Raw genomic sequence first — 18,939 nt, forward strand, 5'->3', positions numbered from 1 at the left:
AAATGCCCGGTCCTTGGAGCCCCTGGTGCACCCAGAGCCAGCTGTGGCCCAGCCCTGTTCGAGATGCAGGGCCTTGCACCCAGAAGCTGCTCCCTGCCCTGTTCAGCACAGTGCGACAGCCCCGTGCCATCCCTGGGGGAAGCATTTCCCCAAAACACCTGCAGAGCAGCTGGGCCAAGAGATGGTGCTTAGAGAACAATGAGGGGGTTGATCTGTTGATCCAATTACCTGCAAAGAAACAGCCATGGAAGATGCTCCAATCTCATCCTCCTTGTCCATGAGCAAGTCAATGCCAAAAGGACACTTGGGTAATTGCAGGGAATGGCCAAAACCTCCAGCTGGACGTGACCAAGGACAGTGAGAGCCAGGGATGAGGCTGGAGGTGGCTTTGGCTCTTACCCATCTCCTGGCATAGATCTCAGGGCATTCAGAGACAAGAGGAAGAGGCAGGGGATCTTCAGCCTCCCAAGTGCTGACTCTTAAGAAGGAGGAGAAATTCTCAGTCACACAAAATCTGAGAGAAGCCCTGGGAGAAGGGCTTGGGGTGTTGGTGCTCAGTGTGCCCCAGATGTGTGTGCTGGGTCTGACAAACCCCCCGTGCTGGGCTGATCCCCAGGGGGCAGCAGGGCAGGGGGGATTCTGCCCCTGGGCCCTGCTCAGGTGAGGCCCCACCTGCAGAGCTGCCCCAGCCCTGGGGCCCAGCACAGGAAGGAGCTGGAGCTGCTGGAGAGAGCCCAGAGGAGGCCACGGAGCTGCTCCAGGCCTGGAGCCCCTCTGGGGGTGTTCACCTGGAGAAGAGAAGGGTCCAGGGAGAGCTCAGAGCCCCTTCCAGAGCCCAAAGGGGCTCCCAGAGAGCTGAAGAGGGACTGGGGACAAGGCATGGAGGGACAGGACAAGGGGGAATGGCTCCCACTGCCAGAGGACAGGGTTAGATTGGCAGTTGGGAAGGAACGGGGATTCCATCTGGGTAGGGAGGCCCTTGCCCAGGTTTCCCAGAGAACCTGTGGCTGTTCCATCCCTGGCAGTGCCCAAGGCCAGGCTGGACAGGGTTGGAGCAGCCTGGCATGGCGGAAGGTGTCCCTGCCCATGGCAGGTCTGGGAATGGGATGAGCTTTGAGGTCCCTTCCAATGCAAACCAGTCTGGGATTCCGTGGCACAGGGAGCTGGGTGCAGGGCCCAGCCCCTGCTGCGCCCAGGGAGCCATCCTGGGCATTTCCATCCTTTCTGCACGCTGGAAATGCCCAGGATCCCCCTGGGCAGTGGTGGCTGGAGGAACCGTTCCTGCCCAGCACCTGTAAAGCCCTTGGGATCTCTTGGGGTGCTCTAACGTTGCAGGAATGCCAAACGATGTGCAGGGCTGTCACCCGCCCCCGCTGGCACTGAAGGTGAGAAGCTGATTTATTTTCACAACCTGCAAAGCCCTGGGGAGGTGGACATGGCCAGGCTCAGCACCAAGGTTGGCTCTTTTCTGTCCCTGGCACTGTGACTTCAAAGTAAAGCGTTGGGACTCTCCAAAAGTTCACATCTTCCTGCAAGCCAGGACACGACCCAGCCCCATCCCACCACCTGCACAAGGAAAAACACCATTCTGGTCCCTTTTTTAATGCTGCTTGTGACCGTGGTTGGCTCTTCTTTGGGGTGCAGGAGACGCTGTGCTATCCTTTTGCACCCCAGCACAGCAGCCAGGAGGGGGGACAGGATGGAGCTGCCAGGAGCAGTTATCTGATCCCAGCAGCTCCAGTGTAAACTTAGCATGGCCTTTTGGAAAATACTTGCTGTGGCAAAACACGCAGTAAATCACTGCTCCGAGTGCCAACAATATCTTGAGATTAGCAAATCTTAAAGCTCGCTTTAGGGTCGTGGGTTGGAGCCCTGCCAGTGTAACTGGGGGGGTCTCCCTCACCTCACACCCTCCAGTGCCCAGGGATTGCACCAAGCTGCAAATCCTTGCTTTTGGAAGAAGATGGGATAAAGTCCAGGGTCAGCAGTGGATGTGGGGTCCTGCAACCCTCTCCTGTGGATTCTCACCCTTTGCTCCCAAGGAGCAGGACTGACCCTCTGATTTCTTTGCCTTTTCCTTTCCAGACTACCTTGGAAAATCCTGAGTTTCCTCTCTTATTTTATCAAACAAACTCAGATCCCACCAGTTGCCCTGACCCTTTCCAGCATCATTCTGTGTTCCCTGGGACAAATCACTGTGATCTCCAGCCCCATCACCCTCCTCCTCCCTCCCCAGAGCCCCCAGCACCCCAGCACTGGGTTTCCCACTGTGCTTCAGGGTAAGAATGCCCAGGATTTAAAAACACCCAGGAGCTGGGACTCTGGTGCTTCCAGAGAGGCCACGGATTGTCCAAGCTCAGCTGAGGGCTCATTCAGCCTGTGAGACAAAAAGAAGAGAGAAGCCCTTGGAACTGAGCAGGAAAAGGGGCATCAAGTACCTGGGAGCCCCAACCAGGTACATTCCAATGGAAAATCACCACAGGCTCTGCATCCTGCAGGAGATTGACCCCTGAAATACCTTCCCAAGGACAAAGTGTCCTGGAGATGGCATTTTAACCCAGGATAAATCACTGGGTCACCACAGGAGGTCCTAGGGAAATCCCAGGCCACACCTGAAAATTGTGTGGCTCAACCCTTTCCAGGCCATTTTGTAGTTTGGATGCAGCTGTCTGTGTTGAGAATGCCAGGGAGGAAACCAACCCAGAGCAGCATTCCATCAAAGTTCAGGAGGAGGAATGTGGGACTGAAACCCCAACTGCTGCTGTTCTTCCATCCAGGCTGTTTGAGTGAACACCCTGATTTATTTCAGGTTTAGAGCTGCTGTCACTGAGTTCTCAAAAAGATTTGTGTTGGCCACAGGTCATTCCTGTTTGTATCAGGGAGAGCAGAACAAGTTGCTTGTCAGAAGGACAGTGTCAGTGTAGCTGAGCTCCTGTTCCTTGTGGAAATAATACAGAATAAAAAGCTGTCAAGGTCAAGTGCAACAGGAACACAGGCTGATATTAAAAATAATGTTCCTGCTTATTGGCACTGTGGGACAGCTCCCACCTGTGATGCTGTATGGGGCTGTCCTCAGAGTGCAGGGAAAATAATTCAGCAACAGCAGCACAGAGCTGTGCCAGGGCAGGGTCAGGCTGGATCTCAGGGCAAGGCTCTTCCCCCAGAGGGTGCTGGCACTGCCCAGGCTCCTCAGGGAATGGGCACAGCCCCGAGGCTGCCAGAGCTCCAGGAGGGTTTGGGCAGCGCTGCCAGGGATGCCCAGGGTGGGATTGTTGGGGTGTCTGTGCAGGGCAGGGGTTGGGCTGGATGGTCCCTGAGGGTGCTCCCAACTCAGGGGTTCCTGTGATTCTGTGATCTGTGGTTGCCCCTGTGCCAACAGCAATGCCAGCCCAGCTGCAAGCCTGTAAGCTGAGATGTCCCCTGGCCAGCAAACAGCCTTGGAGCATTTGCCCTGCACTGTATTTGCAGAGGGGCTGCAGCCCAGCATGAACCTTCCCTGCCCACCCATCACTGCACAAGCCTGTCTGCCCATCACCACGTCCATGAAATCCCAAAGGCGGATTGAAATATTTGGGGTTAAAACCACAAGGTGCAAGGAAAAGTGGCCAGGTTGTCTTCGTTTTCCAGTGCCTGGGAGCTTTGGAGCCTCCCATGATACCACCATGGAAAAATTGGGCCCAAATCTTTTTCCATGCAAAAATGAGCCATTTTTGGGTGTGTGACTTTCACATGGGGGTCTCTGCACCACAGCAATTAGAACATGGAGGGCTTTGGGCAGATAAAGGATGTGCCTTACTAAGAAATCGCAATTTTGGTGTACTGTGAGGGCTGACATCTCTTTTCCTAGCCTAGTCTGGGTCTGATATGCTCCTGGTTGTGGCTCAAAGTGTCCCAGCTGAGCACCCAGCAGGTCCCTCTGCACCCTCAGGGAAGAGGAGCTGGCAGAGGATGCTCCATGGCCTCCTGTTTTGGGGTTCTGGAAGGGACCATGGAGCATGGAACAGGGCAGAGAGCTAAGCATCGATGGTAGCAACAGTGCAAACAAGAGTGTGCTGAACCCACACATCCCCAGCCTGAGCACAAACGTCCCGGGAGCCAGAAAATCAGGGGGGAAAGTTCCTCCAGTGAAGGTCACCTCTGCCAGGGAGATTTCTTTGCTCTAATGCCGCCATCCAGTGGGAGAAATTCCCTGGCATGGAAAGGCTGGAAAAGAGGGCGTTGGGTTTCTCACCATCCTCGGGCTGCCCTCCCTGCCGGGGATGCTGCGGCTGCGATTCCACCCGGCGGTTCCGAGCCCCGACCCCAGCCTGGGGGCGAAGCGGGAACCGGAGCTGCCCCGGCCCCCAGCGAGGGATGGGGAAGGAGGGAGAATGCCCTGGGCGGGGGCTGCCAGCCCAGAGGAGGAGGAGGGAGCCGAGGTGAAGCAGGGTCCGTGTGGCGATGAGGAGCCCAGGGCGAAGCGGGCACTCCCAGCGCTCCCGTCCCGTCCCGCGGAGTATTTGCAGGCTGAGCGCACCGTGCCTGCAGAAAGCCGAATTCCAGCGCCTGTTCAGCAGCTTCGAGGGGGGAAAAGCAGCCAAACACAGAACTCCCTGGGGTTGATCAGGAGAGCGAAATGACTTTGGCAGCGCGACGGCGAGCGGGGGAAGCGCGGCGGCCCCGGGGCCCCACAATGCGCCCGTTTGTTGTCCCAGGGGCTGCCGGATTCCCGCAGAAAGGAGCTTTCAGTGGCAATATTCAAAAGTTCAACCTCTCTCAGCAACGCAAGGTTGGCTGGATTGTGCAATGGCACAAAGGGACAGTGTTTCCTCAGGAGCGGGAGGTTCTGCGGCTGGAAGGCGGCTTTTGCTCCCGCCTGAGCGGAATCGCGGGGTTATCGAGGCGGGATCTCGGTCAGAGACTTGCCTTAAAGGGAGAAAGCAGGGAAAAAAATTCTGTTTATGGGTATAAAATGAAAGCATTTCGGGGGTTTTCTTCTGGCTGAAAGCAGCAGCTGTTTTCCTAAGGTGGCGCCAGCTTCCAGGAAGCAGGCGTATTTCTCCAAAATCCAGGGGAAACCCCCTAATTTTTTCTTTTCCCTTTGTGCCAAGAGGAAATTTGTCCTGGGAACCAGCCCTGTGCACAAACAAACACACTGTCCTCTCCTCCGAGAAGCACAAATGCTTTCCCACCCACTCAAAATTGGCCAGTAAAATTACTCCTGCACCAGCAATTCCCCGATAAGCCCAATGAGGAGGCAGCATCCTGGTTGAATCAGAGGCACGTGTCCCGGTGGGGATGAATTTTGGAAGCATCCACCACCTCTGCGAGCTGGCGAAGGCCATTCCTGGCGGCTGCAAACCCATCCTCAGGCTCCAGCCCACACTCGGCAGAGGAAGGGGAGATGTTGCAAAATAAAAGAAATGAGGACATTTGGTGTAGGGAATCTGCTCTACAGCTGCAAACGGGGCTGGCACTCATGCTGGCACTGGGGCTGAGAACTGGGCTCATCACACCTGCAGTCTGATAACCCATAGCTGTGCCCGAGGTCCCTCTGCATGTTTAATTAAGATCATAGACGATACTCATTACTTCAATTTTTGGATCAGAGAATTGTTTGGTTTGGAATGGATCTTAGTTACTGCATAAGCACTACCCAAAAACAGCGGAGGAAATGCTGATGGATAGGCTGAGAATGGGAAACCGGGATTTTTCTTTTAAAGATATGATTGTTTTTTAAGGGACTTTCCCTGTTGGTGTGTGCAGAGAAATGAAACCATCCAGCAAATCCGAGCAGCTCCACAGTGTCCTGGCATGCCCAGGACAGGGAAGCCCCCGGATGGCAGCACCAGGACACTGCTCCTCCTTCCTTCAATGGAAGCAGAGGGCAAGGAAAGGGCAAGGACACAGCACCTCTCAGTACCTCTGGGAGGGAGGATGAATCTCTGAGTGGTGAGGAAACACCAGCCCGAGGAAAAGCACAGCCCAGCTGCCATGCCTGAGGGTCAGGACAAGCTCGCAGCCCACGGCAGGGGATTGAAGCACGGTGGAGTCACCGGAGGGGGTGATGGGCTGGTTGCAGAGGGAGAGACATCAAACATCTGTACCATGGAGACACATCTGGGACACATCTGTACCCTGGAGACACATCTGTACCCTGGAGACACACATGAGACACATCTGTACCCTGGAGAGGACGGGTCAGGGCCATCTCCGACCCCGCAGAGGCTGAGCTGGGCACCGCTGCTGGCGCTGGTGGGGTCCCAGGGACAAAAGGGCTTGGAGGAGGCCGGGAGGCTGGAGCAGGGTTTGGACGATGCTGTAGCACTGGGGAATGAGTGTTCTGTCCCCTGCAATGGCAGGGCAAACCTTGTTCCAGGTGTCCATGCCCTGATTCCCACCCTGTGCCCCAGCCTAGGCCGGCTCCCCACTAGGATGGCCAGCCCCGTTTGAGGGGATGCTCAGCTCCCTCTGTGTCCGGTGCTCGAGGTGTCCCCATGCCCGATTCTCCTGGATGTCCCACGTCTGGTTCCTCCTGGCATCCTTACAACTGGGGTGTTCCCAGCTCCCCCATTCCCGCTGCCTCCACGACCATCGTGCCCGCTCAGACCCAGATCCCAGAGCTCCCTGTACCCCCGTGCCCGCTGCTCCTGCTCCTCTGCACCCAGCTCTTCCCGCCTGCCCCATTCCCGCGGCTCCCAGGCCCCGCACCCAGGTTCCTCCCAGGACCTCCGTGCCCGGCGCTCCAGACCCCTCCTCCCCACGGACTCTCATTCTCAGTTCTCCCCTTACCCCCATGTCCTGTACTCCCGGATCCCCCATCCCGAGTTCCTCCTGGCATCCTCGGCTCCCTGCTCCCCTCACTCCCGATGCTCCCGGGCCCCCCATGCCCGTTTCTCCCGGTTTCCCGGACTGCCCCGTCCCCAGCGCCCGCTCTCCTCGGACGCGTGTCCCGTGCCCGGCCGGTGCCAGGTGTTGCCCGGTCCCCGCTCCTCCTCCTCCTCTCCGCCCCGTGCCGTCCCTCCTCCCCCGGGAAAGCGAAAGCGCGGCGGGCGGAAGCCGAGCCCTCCGCGCCGGGCTGTGCCGTGCCGGGCCGGGCCGGAGCCGAACCGAGACCACCATGGCTTCTTCCATCGGCAACTTCTTGCGACGGAGCCTACGGCGCGCCGGCCGCAGAGGTGAGGGGCGGGAGGGGCTCCGGGAGGTGCCGGTGCCGATGTCGGTGTCAGGACGGGTCCATCCCCGGTGTCGGTGTCAGGACAGGTCCATCCGCGGTGCCGGTGTCAGGAGAGGTCCATCCCCGGTGCCGGTGTCGGTGCGGGTGCCGGTGTCGGTGTCAGGACAGGTCCATCCCCGGTGCCGGTGTCAGGAGAGGTCCATCCCCGGTGCCGGTGCCGGTGCCGGTGTCGGTGTCAGGACAGGTCCATCCCCGGTGCCGCGGCTGCGGGAGCCCTCGGTTGCCCGGCGGAGCGGGGACGGTCCCGGTGGAGCGGCGGCGGCGGCGGCTCGGTGCCCCAGCCCTGCCCGTTCGCTCCCCACCGCACGGAGCCCGGCTCGGGCCGGCTGCCCCGGGACTCGCCGCATCTCTTGCACCGTTCTCGGGGGTTCAGCCCATCCCGAGCGCTGCACCCCATCTCCCGGGAACCCAGCCCTTCCAGCTGAGCCCACCCCAGCCGCAGGGATCCCCAGCCCCACAGATCCCCTGTTTCCCCACAGCCCCGCTGAACGGGGATCGCACGGCACGCCGTGGCATCCGGGACAGCCGGGAGGGTGTCCGTGGGGGGACCCACGAGGGAGCCGGTGCTCCTCAGGACAGCTGGGTGTTGCAAAAATTGGTCCTTTGGGATTTTTGATCTTTTCCGAGATACCGAAAGGATCATCGGAGTTTTCTGGCTGCCGTATCTCAAGGCAGAGCAAAGCAGGTTGGAGCAATCCATGGACTGGGGGGCTTACAGCGCTCCCCTCCCCGTCTGTTTTGTGCTGGCTCTGGCCCCGCAAGAGCTCGGCGTTTCCCCATGTTCGATACAGCCAAAGCCGGGGCAGGTGGGCACTGTGCCGGCACGGGAGACCGAGCTCCCCCGCAAACCAGGTCGGGAAACCTTGGCACAGCAGAGGTCGGGAGTTTTCCGGGAGGAAAGAAACCGGTTGTGCCACAGGCAGAGCGGGGCTGAGCGCAGCCCTGGGCGATAAGGAGAGCCCCGGCAGCCTTTGCCCTCTCCGTGCCCGGGGAATGGAAGGTGAGGATCCACGTCACCGGAGCCACTTTCCATCCGGGAGCGGCCACAGCACCCCTGGCCAACCTCCTCCTTCCCCTCCTCGCAGGGGATGCTCCCACCCACTGCTGGGGGGCTGGGGGTGCTCCCCGAATCGTTCTGACACTATGGGCTATGGGAGAGTCATCGGCTCTTGTGAGCCCTGCCGGGCTGGCACAGCGCTGGCATCTCTGGTGCCACATTCAGCCTGCCTGGCAGTTCCCTCCTTACATCCCTGGAGCTCATCTGCCAGCCCAGGAATGGAGTTGTGGTCTTGGAGGGATTCAGGCTCTGCCAGTGAGGGCTTTGCAGGCAGACCTGGCGCTGCTGGGGGATCCACAGGGGAGAGGCAGAGCTGTACCCTGGCAAGGCTAGGCTCTCCAGAGCAGCAGGTTTGGCTTGTTTGCTTCTAAACCCATGGACAAAATGCAAATGCAGTCCTTGCTGAAGAGCAGATCTGTCCTTCTATGAAATGCAGAATGAGACTGGATTGGCAGGAGTTAACTGCACTTTCATCTTGCCCTGGTGATGGGAAAACAGCCAATGCCAGTGTTCAGCGTGGATGGGGGACACCAGCAGCCCTGCCATGCCACCAGCAGCCCCCCCATGACACAGCCTTCTTCCCTGGGGTGGCCCCAACAAGAACCCTCTGCCTGGGCCACAGCTGGGAGCAGACCAAAGCCATTGCTGGAGCATCCCAAGGAAGAGCAGGAGAAGCAATCTTGTGAACCTTTTTCCTGGCCTGGAGCCCCTCATTGGGCAGGTCCAGGATGATCCCCAATGAGGATAAACCAGAGGTGTCCTCAGCCAGGTCTCATCCTTCATCTGCTGCAGAGGTTCCCCTTGGGGATGGATTTCACCTTGCCAAAGGGAAAGGACTTTGTGTGTGGAGGTGGGGCAGCCCCAGGGTGCACAAAGGGGGGGCTTTGAGCATTCCCCCACCCCAAGATGGGAAAGGAATTTCTGGTCCCTGGGAAGGAACATCCTGATGGGACCATGAGTGTCCCCTCCTCCTATGATTCTTCTGTTCCCATCAGTTCCCAGTGACCTGGAACAAAGGCTGGAGAGGTGATTCCAGACTGAAGGAGGCAGCTCTGGAGCTGGAGGGGTATGTGGGCAGGGTGTCCACCAGCTCTGCTTTTGGAGGAGGGTGCCATACATGGAGAAGGATAATGGGAATAGCTGATCACAGCTATGCCTTGCCCTAACCACCTCTGGCACAACTAGAAGAGCTCAGGGACAAACTCTGGGCTCTGGGGACAAACTGCAAGTGCCACTAATCTCATCCAGCCACATACTTATTTTCCTTGCTGCTCCTAAAAGAGCAGCTCAATCTTTCTGCTCCAGCGCCCCACCATAATCAGAGATGGGGCAGTTTCTGTATCAAGAACAAGGCAACAAGGTATAAAGGGAGGCAGAAGTGGCCTCTGGCAGAGGGAAGAGCTGTGGCCTGGCCTGGCTGCAGCCTCTGTCCAGCCCTCAGATCTCACTGTCCCACTGTGGCCATCCCAGGGCCCTTGGAGATGCTGGATGGGGCTCTTTTCCCTCCTATTCCTGGTTGTTCAGGGTGTGCCTGCTGATGCTTCTCAGCTGCCCTCCCCAACCAGCCCAACAAGAACTGGGCTGTAACCTCCAGGAACTGCTTTGCTTTGGTTTAGGGAAAACCCTCCAGCAGCTCATTTGCAATCAGCAGTTCCCAGGACACCTGGCAGGGAGAGGCTGGGATTCACCTGGCTGGAGCTTTAGGAGGTGCTCAGACAAGATCTGGACTGTTTACTTGTTGCTGTTTACTTCTCCTAAGAGAATTAAATTAACTGCTATGAACACATTCCCACACCTCCCTGCTGATGTTTAATGCAGATCTCATCTGCTCTCCTCATTCCTTGTGTCTGCTTTGCTCTGAGCATCCTTCTGCCCTCACTGGACTGGGCCAAAGGAAGGCTGGAGGTGTCAGGATTTTCCCTAAAAGACTCATAAAAGCCATTTCTCTTTCCTTTTCATGTCCCCATTTTTGGGGGCCAAAAGTCCTGGGCACTAGGGCCTGGTTCCCTTCAGCCAGTTCACATGTAACTCTGCAACTCCTCCCTTGCCCTCAGACCTTTCATTGCTCTCTGATCAGATTTTTTTGGAGATCTTTTTGGTTTCAGAAGGAAAAGATGGGGCCTCTGCTGCAGACAACACCCCCCCACAGGCACCACAGGGGAAGCAGGGGGAGCGGAGCTCAGTCTTCTACTCTGCTGGACATTTCTTCTTTGAGTACCTGGTGGTGGTGTCACTGAAGAAGATGCCAGATGGACACTATGAGCCCAAGATAACCTACCAATTCCCAAAGGTATTTAGTCCTGTGTTTCTGAAAAGATTAGTTTTCCACATTTAGAGGAGAAAGGGATGTTATTCTTTCCCCATCATTAAAGCTATGGAAGGAGAAAGGTGCCCCATGCTCTTGAGTCACAGCCCCAGACCCCAGGGCTTTGCCTGCCCTGGGTTGGGGTCCGTCTGTCCCTCCCCATGATCCCAGCCCAGGGCCACCAGCCCAATAGGAAACTCCAGGGGCTCTCCCTGGGCTCCTGTCCCAAAAGGGGAGACCACAGTGGGAAATCACATCTCAGGGAGGTGGCACAGGAGGAGATCACATTTGCAGAGGGTCCCTCTGCTTTGCCTCACTGTCCATGGGGTGAAAGTCAAAATTTGGATTTTTGGGAGGTGCTTGTCCAGACATATGCAGGCCCCTTCTGCATCACTCAGAGGCAGGGGTGGCTTTGGGGCAGACCTCATTCCACTGAGTCCCGCCCCATTCCTGGTGACAATGGGGACCCTCCATCTCCCTGACTCTTGACATCACTTCCACCCAGCGTGAGAACTTGCTGAAGGGCCAGAAGGAAGAGGAGGAACGTCTCCTCCAAGCCATCCCCCTCTTCTGCTTCCCTGACGGCAACAACTGGGCACCCATCACGGAGTTTACCAGGTACCTGCCCCACTGCAGGCTCTGGGCTGGGGTCCCCACCCCTGCTGGGCTCCTGAGGGCTGGAGGGAGCAGCCCAGTCCAGCCCAGTCCAGCCCCTCGTTTTCTCTCCTTGCAGTGAAACCTTTTCCTTTGTCCTGACAAACGTGGATGGCAGCAGGAAGATTGGCTACTGCAGGCGGCTGCTGGTGAGCCCTGCCCTCCCCACACCCACGGGGGTGTCAGTGTCACCCCCTCCCCACGGGGGACACGTCACCTCCTGCCAGGTTCAGCTTCTCAGAAAGCCACCGGCCTTGGCCACAGTGATGGGGAGCAGCGAGAGGGGACACAGACGGGTTTCTAGAGCTCTCTGCTGAGCCATAACTCAGATGGAGGAGACAATGAGTGTTCCCAAAGTCTGTGGATGTGGGGAAATGGTTTAGGGGTGGATGTGATGGTGCTGGGCTGCTTTTGGACTTGGAGATCTTGGAGGGCTTTTCCAAACTTAACAGTTCTGTGATTCCCCATGGGCTTCCACAGCTTCCCTGGCTCCTTTCCCATGGCTGTAAATCCCACTTTGGATCAGGGTGGGAATGTCAGTGCAGCCATCCAGGTACCAAGGAGCTAGGAGCCCTCAGCCCCAACCCCAAAATCTGCATCTGAGCAGTGCCTGTTTCTCAACTCATGGGTTTGACCAGCTCAGGGGCTCTGAGATGCAATGGTCTTCTCTGGCTGCTGCTTTGAACAGGGACATAAACCCAGGAGGACATCCCTGTGCCACAGCTGGATCCACCACCCCTTCATCCTGGTGCACCTTCCCATTTCAGCATCCAGGGATGAGCTCAGGCTGTTGGAACTGGATGTCTGGAGGGCTGAAAAGAGCAAACAGACCCAGGATAGTCCAGATGGAAAGGGAAAAAAAAGCCAAAGAACTCATCCCAGTGGCCCCTGTTGCAGCAGGGTGGTGGGGCAGGGTGCCTTGGAGAATGTGTGCCTGGGTGGGAGGACAGTTTGCAAATATGCCTGAGGATTTTGCACCAAAATAATTAACAGCTCAGGCACCCAAATCACCTTCTCTGGGCACCCCCTGCTTTTCCAGCATCAGCTGCCTCATTGGCCTCGGCCCTAGCTTTGAAAATCTCCCAGTCAGTGACGGGGAATTTGAGGGGAGCAAGTGAGGATCCCTTTTGGAGAGTTTGGTGCAGGAGGCTGGGAGATGCTCACATCCTTTTACCACACTCTTGCAGCCATCTGGGCGTGGTGTCCGACTCCCCGAGGTTTTCTGCATCATCAGCTGCCTCGGCTGCTTTGGGCTCTTCTCCAAGGTAGGGACGTGGTGGCTCTGGCCCAGTGGTGGCCCTGGCAGCTGCTCCTTTACCTGCTGGGGATTCCCAGCTCACATCTCTCTCACCAGATCCTGGATGAGGTGGAGAAGAGGCGCCAGATCTCCATGGCAGTGATCTACCCCTTCATGCAGGGCCTGCGGGAGTCGCCCTTCCCCGCCCCGGGGAAAACTGTCACCATCAAAAGCTTCATCCCCGAGTCGGGCACAGAGGTGCGTGGAGACCCGAGGGCACCTCCTGGTCCACACCTGGGAGCATCCTCCACCCTGCAGCACCCAGGGGTGCTGACCACAGGGCAGGGCAGGGCAGGCTGCCAGGGGCCTGGGAAGAGGGCAGTTACCTCTCCCTGATCCAGGAGGAGAGCAGTGAGGATGAGGATGGAGCCCATCCCCCTTTGCGATCTCTGCAGCTCCCTCAGCCTGAAGCTGGAGGTGCTGCACAAAAGCCTCTCCATATTCTGTGTTGGGACTTGCCTGGCCCTGATGCCAGAGCAGGATTTGTGCCAGGGGCTGGGAGCTGCTCCTGAGCCAGCGCCTGTTCCTCGGGCAGGCTGGGGAGCACAGTGGTTCCAGGGCTGGCTTGGGGTGCAAATTCCTTCCCAAAAGAGGTGGTCAGGCACTGGCACTGCCTGTCCAGCACAGTGGTGGAATCACCATCCCTAGAAGTGTTCAAATAACGTGAATGTGGCACTTGGGGATGGGGGTTGGTGGTGAACATGGAGTTCATGGCCTTAGAGGGCTCTTAGAGGGCTTTTCCAGCCCTGATGATTCCATGGTTGCATGATTATACTCTTCTCCATACCACTCTGCACAACTCCCAGGCTTGATTGCTGCCTGGTTTAGCCCCCAGGCAGGTGCAGGTGTGTGACAAGCCCAGTCTGCTCATGTAGAGAAAAGATCTGATCCAGGCATGGATGAGATGATCTCATTGCGCCCACACACAGCCCAGACTCGCACAGGCAGTGCTTTTTAATTTGCTTTTTCTTTTCTTGTGGCAAAGCCAAGCTGGAAAAATAGGTAAGATCCACACTGGCACTGGGCAAAATCTCCTCAATGCTGAGCATCCCATGGATGTGCCAGGGAGGGCCTGAAAGTGGGATCCCTGCTCTCCAGAGCAATTTAGCAGCTGGTGATCTGAGTGATTACCTAATCCAGGGAGCTTGTGCAAGACTTTGCAGGTTGCTCAATGCTCTGTCCCAGGGCCATGGTTGGAAGCACAGCCTAGGCTGCCAGAGGGAGGAGGAATGAGGATGTTCTTCGAAAGAGCTGCACTCTGGGGCTCTGGGCAGGGTCTGGAGCAAGGAGAGCACTGAGACCAGGAAAGGAGGGGAAATAAATGCTGGGTACTGCATGGCTGAGGTGGGGATGGGGCAGGATTTGTGCTGGAAAGGGGCTGTGGAGCCCAGCCAAGCCTGATGCTGCTGACTGGGAAGATGCTGCCTTGCTGGAAAAGCATGTGGAAAAGGGGATTTTCGTCCTGAAGGATGGGGAGAAGGGCCAGGACTGTGTCATGAGCTGCACATTCCTGTTAACCCTTCAGTGCTCACCAGGTCTGGCTGCCATGGGGATTGATGGAATTGGGAGACTCGTGGGCAAATGCAGCTGAGTAGCCAGCCTGCCTGCAAACATCCATTAGGTCCCTCACTTTTGGGGTATCTTAGCCAGGAGTTGCCAGGCTGACCCTGCCAGAGAGACTTTAGAGGAAGGTTTTGTGGCATTTGTAGGAGTCCTGTCCTCCCCACTCCTCCCTTTGCTGGCAGCTCACAGATGACCTCTCAGACACTGAGATGGGATATGTCCCTGCCACCCTCTGCCAGGCACTTGGGAGCACTGGAGAAAAGAGGCATTTGGGTTAAAAATCCAGTGCCCAAATAAAGAGCCCCACAGTGCTCATCACTGATGGCTTCCCTGAGCTCTCAGTGCTGCACAGGCTGAATCCCCTGGCAGGGTGAAATGGAGCTTGTCCCTTCTGCATGGACACGGTGCAGATGCTGCCACACTGGGTCATGAGTTGCTCCCAAGTCACCTTCTCAGGAGGCCAGGGCAGGACGGGGGAGTGTTGCTCCTCCTAAGCTGGGCTTCCGTGGCTCTTCCTCGGCAGCTCATCGAGCTCACACGGCCTGTGGATGCCCATCTGGAGCACGTGGAGTTCCAGGCTCTGCTCCAGCGGCTCAGCCCTCACCTCATCCTGCACATCTTCGCCTCTGCCATGCTGGAGCGGCGGCTCATCTTCCTGGCCCAGGAGCTGAGGTGGGTCCTGATCTCTTGGTTACAAAAACGCCCTTGCAGTGGCACAGGGCACAGTGGAGCTGGGGGTGGCATGTTCCCTTCTCCTCCTGTGGTGTCACTGCTGGCTCCTGTCCCGCAGTGTCCTGTCCCAGTGCATCCACGCCGTGGCTGCTCTGCTGTACCCCTTCACCTGGGCTCACACCTACATCCCCGTGCTGCCCGAGTGCCTGCTGGACACCGTGTGCTGCCCCACGCCCTTCATGGTCGGCATCCAGATGCGGCACCTGCAGCGGGTCCTGGAGCAGCCAATGGAGGAGGTATTTCACCTGGAGGGGAGGGCAGCTGCGTGGAGCCATCAGTTCATCCGTGTCCCCAGGTCTGGCTTGGCCCTGGGGCTCTGATTGTGCCCTTTTCCCACCCAGGGAGGCTGGAAATGAGGGTGTCGTCCCTGTCCCCTCCTGTTGGCACTTGGGGTGTTACCTTGGAGCTGCCCTGCCCCTGTGCTCCAGGAGCTGCTGTTGAGTTCATCCCAGTCTTGAAGCAGAGGAAAGCTGTGTGGGGACAAGCCACCAAACCTGCAGCAAAAATTGTCCTTGTGGGAAATGCCCTGGTCCCCCCTGCCCAGGTCCCTCCTGCAGACAGGGGCTGATCCCTCTCCTGCCCCCCTCACGGGCTGGTGACACACCAGTCCCATCCCAAAATGGGTGGGAGGAAGCCCAGGTGCCTTGGCAGGGCTAAAGCTGCTCCCTCCCTGCTTTCTTTCAGGCTCTGATAGTTGATCTCTGTGAAGGGAAGATCATCCGGGCGGTAGGTCCTCCCTTCCTCCTGCCTGGGGCTGGGGGTGCCTGGATAACCCCAGAAGGGCCTTTTCTCCTCTGTGCCAGCTACCTGGCAGCTTCCACATCTTTAAATGGCTTCAAACTGCCAGAGGGCAGGGTTAGATGGGGTTTTGGGAAGGAATTCTTCCTTGTGAAGGTGTTGAAGCCCTGGCACAGGTTGCCCAGAGAAGCTGGGGCTGCCCCTGGATCCCTGGAAGTGTCCAGGGCTAAGCTGGCGAGAGCTTGGAGCAATGTAGTCTAGTGGAAAATGTCCCTGCCCATGGCAGAGGGTGGAATGGGATGAGCTTTAAGGGCCCTTCTAACCCAAACCTCTCTGGGATTTTGTGGTTCTATGGTTTTGGGGGCAGAGCCATCTGCAGTGGCACCCTCCCAGGGGGAACATCCCAAGTGGGGATGTCTACAGCCACTGCTTCTGGCTTTGGAGCCAGAACAGCAGGGTCCATGCCCTGGATACCCCACACTCTGCAGGACATTGTGATGATGATTAATTGATGAGATTTGAAAGCCCCTCTGATGGGCTGCACCATCCCTGGCCCCCTGAGCTGGATTCTCTCCAGTGCTTCAGGGCCCCATTGCTTTCCAGGTGGGGGATGAGGAGGAGATCCTGCCTGGGAAGCTGCAGAACGAGATGCTGACATCTCTGAACAGGCACAACAACAACAACAACGTGCACAGTAAGGATGTCTGTGATGGTAAAAGAGCCCTGATCTGCCCTCTTCATGGCTAGAGATTTCAGCCAAGGGATTTTCCTAAAGTCACCTGGTCTGGGATGTTTCTGCCCCTATTTGCAGGGGTAATCCCTTGGGTTTTCCTCTGTCCATTTAAACACGAGAGCAGGAACAGATAATTCTGCTGGAAAAATGGATTTTTGCTAATATTTAGAACATTAAGATGCTGCCACCCTGGAATGGTTCCCTCAGCCAGGGTTCCCTCAGCAAAATTATTCTGATCCTTGATTAGTGGCGGAGGAAGGCTCTAAGCAAGTAACCCCTGGGGATGCAGGCACTGGCCAGGTTAGCAGGAGGCCATGCTGTGTGTTCAGGGGTCTCATCCCCACCTCTCGTGCTCTGTGTCCCTCAGCCTCGGAGCAGGTGAACGCCCTGGTGTCGGAGACCTTCGTGCAGTTCTTTGTGCGCTTGGTGGGGCACTACGGCTCCCACATCAAGTGGGGCAGGAGTGGCTCTGGCAGCTTCCAGGAGCGAAACTTCTGCAAGGCCATGGCCTCCAAGAGCTGCCGCCGGCTCCTCAAGAAGTTTGTGAAGACAAACATGTTCTCCCTATTTATTGAGGAAGCGGAGAAGAGCAGGATCCCCCAGGAAGGTAAGGGTCCCATTTCTCATCCCTGCCCTGTGGGGTGGGCTCTGTGGAACCCGGGGCTGGTTGGTTTCAGGGCAGAGATGCCTCGTGCCTGGTGAGGGGTGGGATGCAGCCTGAGCTGAAGGTGCTCAGGGCACTGGGCAGATCCTGTTTGCTCTCAGTGCCCTCATTTCTCCATACCTGTCACACAAAAAATAAATCCTCATTTGTGACTCCCTATCCCTGGAAGGGTCTGAGGCCACTTTGGATGGGGCTTGGAGCAAACCGGCCTAGTGGAAGGTGTCTCTGCCCAGGGCAGAGTTTGAAATTGGATTACCCTTCCAACTCAAACCAGCGTGGGATTCTGGACTCTGATTTATTTTAGATCTTGTCCCTCACCTGGAGCTGGGGCTGGCTCACTGGGAGCTCTGTGTTGAGGCAAACAAGTGGCAGCAGCACCAACATTTGGCTTGGGCACAGCAGCAGCTGCCAGGAGCCTGACTCAGCTCAGCCCCTAACTCTGTGGCAACAGGGCTGCTCCTTCCCCCTTCCTGGGCATTTGCAGGGCACAGGGCAGAGCTGAGCCTCCTCCCAGCCTGGCACACAGACAAACGGGCAGTGCAGGTGCAGAAAACCACCCAAAAACTGTATTTCTGGATGGAGACATCCTGGGCTGGGATCTGCCACCCCACCTGGGGGACCCCTGCTGGTACTGCCTCTGGTGCTGCTTCTCTGCCCTTTTATGTGAGAACTTATGGGGCAAACCTGGGGAGAAAGAGAGGGACAGCACAGTGCCTGTTTTCTTATTGTATTCCCAGTCTACATCACCATTCTGGTGTTTTGCTGGGTCTGCTGCTTTCTCCCTTCCTTGCTTGTGGGAAACACAAAACTGAACAGGAGTGAACACATGGGTTAAAGCCTCTGGCTAACCCAGCATAATAAAGCCTATTTTGGGTGAGAGGGTTGGGTGGCATTGCAACCACCCCCATTTCATAGACTTACAGAATCCCAAAATTCCAACAAACTGGGTTGGAGGGACCTTTAAAGGGCATCTCATTCCACCCCTGCCATGGGCAGGGACACCTTCCACAATCCCAGGTTGCTCCAAGCCCCATCCAACCTGCCTTGGACTCTTCATTTCCACATTTGCCCCAGGTCCTCTGTGGTGCAGGTGTCCATAACCCAGGATGGCTTGGGACAGAAACACTTCCCAGGATTCAGGCTGGGCAGCCCTGTATCCTCCATTCCAAACACCAGCACCTCACCCATGACCTTTTTTCCTCCACAGCATATTTCCAGAAGAAAATAATAGAGTACCATGAACAGAAGAAGCACAGAAAGGACTCCTGAAGTTCAGAGTGGGAGAAGGGGAGCAGGATTGGGATTGACACGTCCCTGCCAGCAGCACCACACTGGACTCTGTTCCTGCCCACCTGGCACTCCTGGGCAGCACTGAGCACCCTTTCTTTCTCAGGGCATCATTGCACTGGAAAACTCTTTGCACAGAACCAGCGCCAGGCTGGGATTTCCTTCCCACTCTTGGTTGCTCCAGGGACAGATTGTGACTCCCACTGCTTGGCCCTGCACAGCTCTTGTCCCCCAACAGCTCACACAGAGCGAGGGCAGCCAGGGCTGGCTGCAGGACAGCAGGGGTTTGGAGTAATTATTAGAAGGGAGAAAAAGAAGGGATGAGTAGGAAATAGTGTTACTTCTCATTAAAACAAACCAGGGGTTTGCAAATAAGGAACATCCCATTGCACAGTTCCTGAGGGTTTGTTATTAACAACTGGTTTATATTGTTTTAATTTATATTGTTTTATTAAGCCATTGTTGAACACCAGCAGGAGCAGGTGGGGGGGATGGTGTTTGTGGTTTCCTCTCTTGCAGCTGCTGCATCACTGGTGCCACACAGAGCCAAGTCTGGCTTTCCAAGGAAACAAAAATACTCATTTCCAGCAGGTTATTTATTTGTGTTGGAGCAAACTGTGAAGGCCACATGGCTGTGGGGGGTCAAGGGGAAACAGCTGATCAACAGCTTCAGGGAGGGAGGAGGGATTTGTT

The 18,939-nt window shown here is 56.9% G+C and overlaps 1 protein-coding gene across 2 annotated transcripts; it reads left to right on the top strand.

Annotated features, from left to right (window-relative positions):
- Positions 1 to 7,029: 7,029 nt before the first annotated feature.
- On the top strand, positions 7,030 to 18,629 carry DENND2D (DENN domain containing 2D). 2 transcript variants are annotated; one of them, XM_064732966.1, is made up of 12 exons: positions 7,030 to 7,157; positions 10,379 to 10,563; positions 11,084 to 11,196; positions 11,312 to 11,381; positions 12,420 to 12,497; positions 12,587 to 12,727; positions 14,616 to 14,764; positions 14,883 to 15,060; positions 15,509 to 15,550; positions 16,166 to 16,256; positions 16,663 to 16,902; positions 18,167 to 18,629. In XM_064732966.1, the coding sequence occupies exons 1-12, from the start codon at positions 7,100 to 7,102 to the stop codon at positions 18,226 to 18,228; spliced, it is 1,407 nt and encodes a 468-aa protein (XP_064589036.1). In that variant the 5' UTR covers positions 7,030 to 7,099; the 3' UTR covers positions 18,229 to 18,629. The 2 variants fall into 2 exon arrangements, with proteins under 2 accessions (XP_064589036.1, XP_064589037.1); XM_064732967.1 differs by lacking the exon at positions 15,509 to 15,550 and having other exon boundaries at positions 18,167 to 18,362.
- Positions 18,630 to 18,939: the final 310 nt, after the last annotated feature.

This window comes from Zonotrichia leucophrys, chromosome 26 (genome assembly GCF_028769735.1).
Source record: "Zonotrichia leucophrys gambelii isolate GWCS_2022_RI chromosome 26, RI_Zleu_2.0, whole genome shotgun sequence".
NCBI classification, from domain to species: domain Eukaryota; kingdom Metazoa; phylum Chordata; class Aves; order Passeriformes; family Passerellidae; genus Zonotrichia; species Zonotrichia leucophrys.

What these genes read in the sequence shown, in the direction of transcription:
- DENND2D (XM_064732966.1), top strand. Translation starts at nt 7,100, where the DNA reads ATGGCTTCTTCCATCGGCAACTTCTTGCGACGGAGCCTACGGCGCGCC. An exon ending in ACGGCGCGCCGGCCGCAGAG is followed by an intron (nt 7,158 to 10,378) that starts GTGAGGGGCGGG and finishes TTTTGGTTTCAG; the next exon opens with AAGGAAAAGATGGGGCCTCT. An exon ending in GCTTTGGGCTCTTCTCCAAG is followed by an intron (nt 12,498 to 12,586) that starts GTAGGGACGTGG and finishes CTCTCTCACCAG; the next exon opens with ATCCTGGATGAGGTGGAGAA.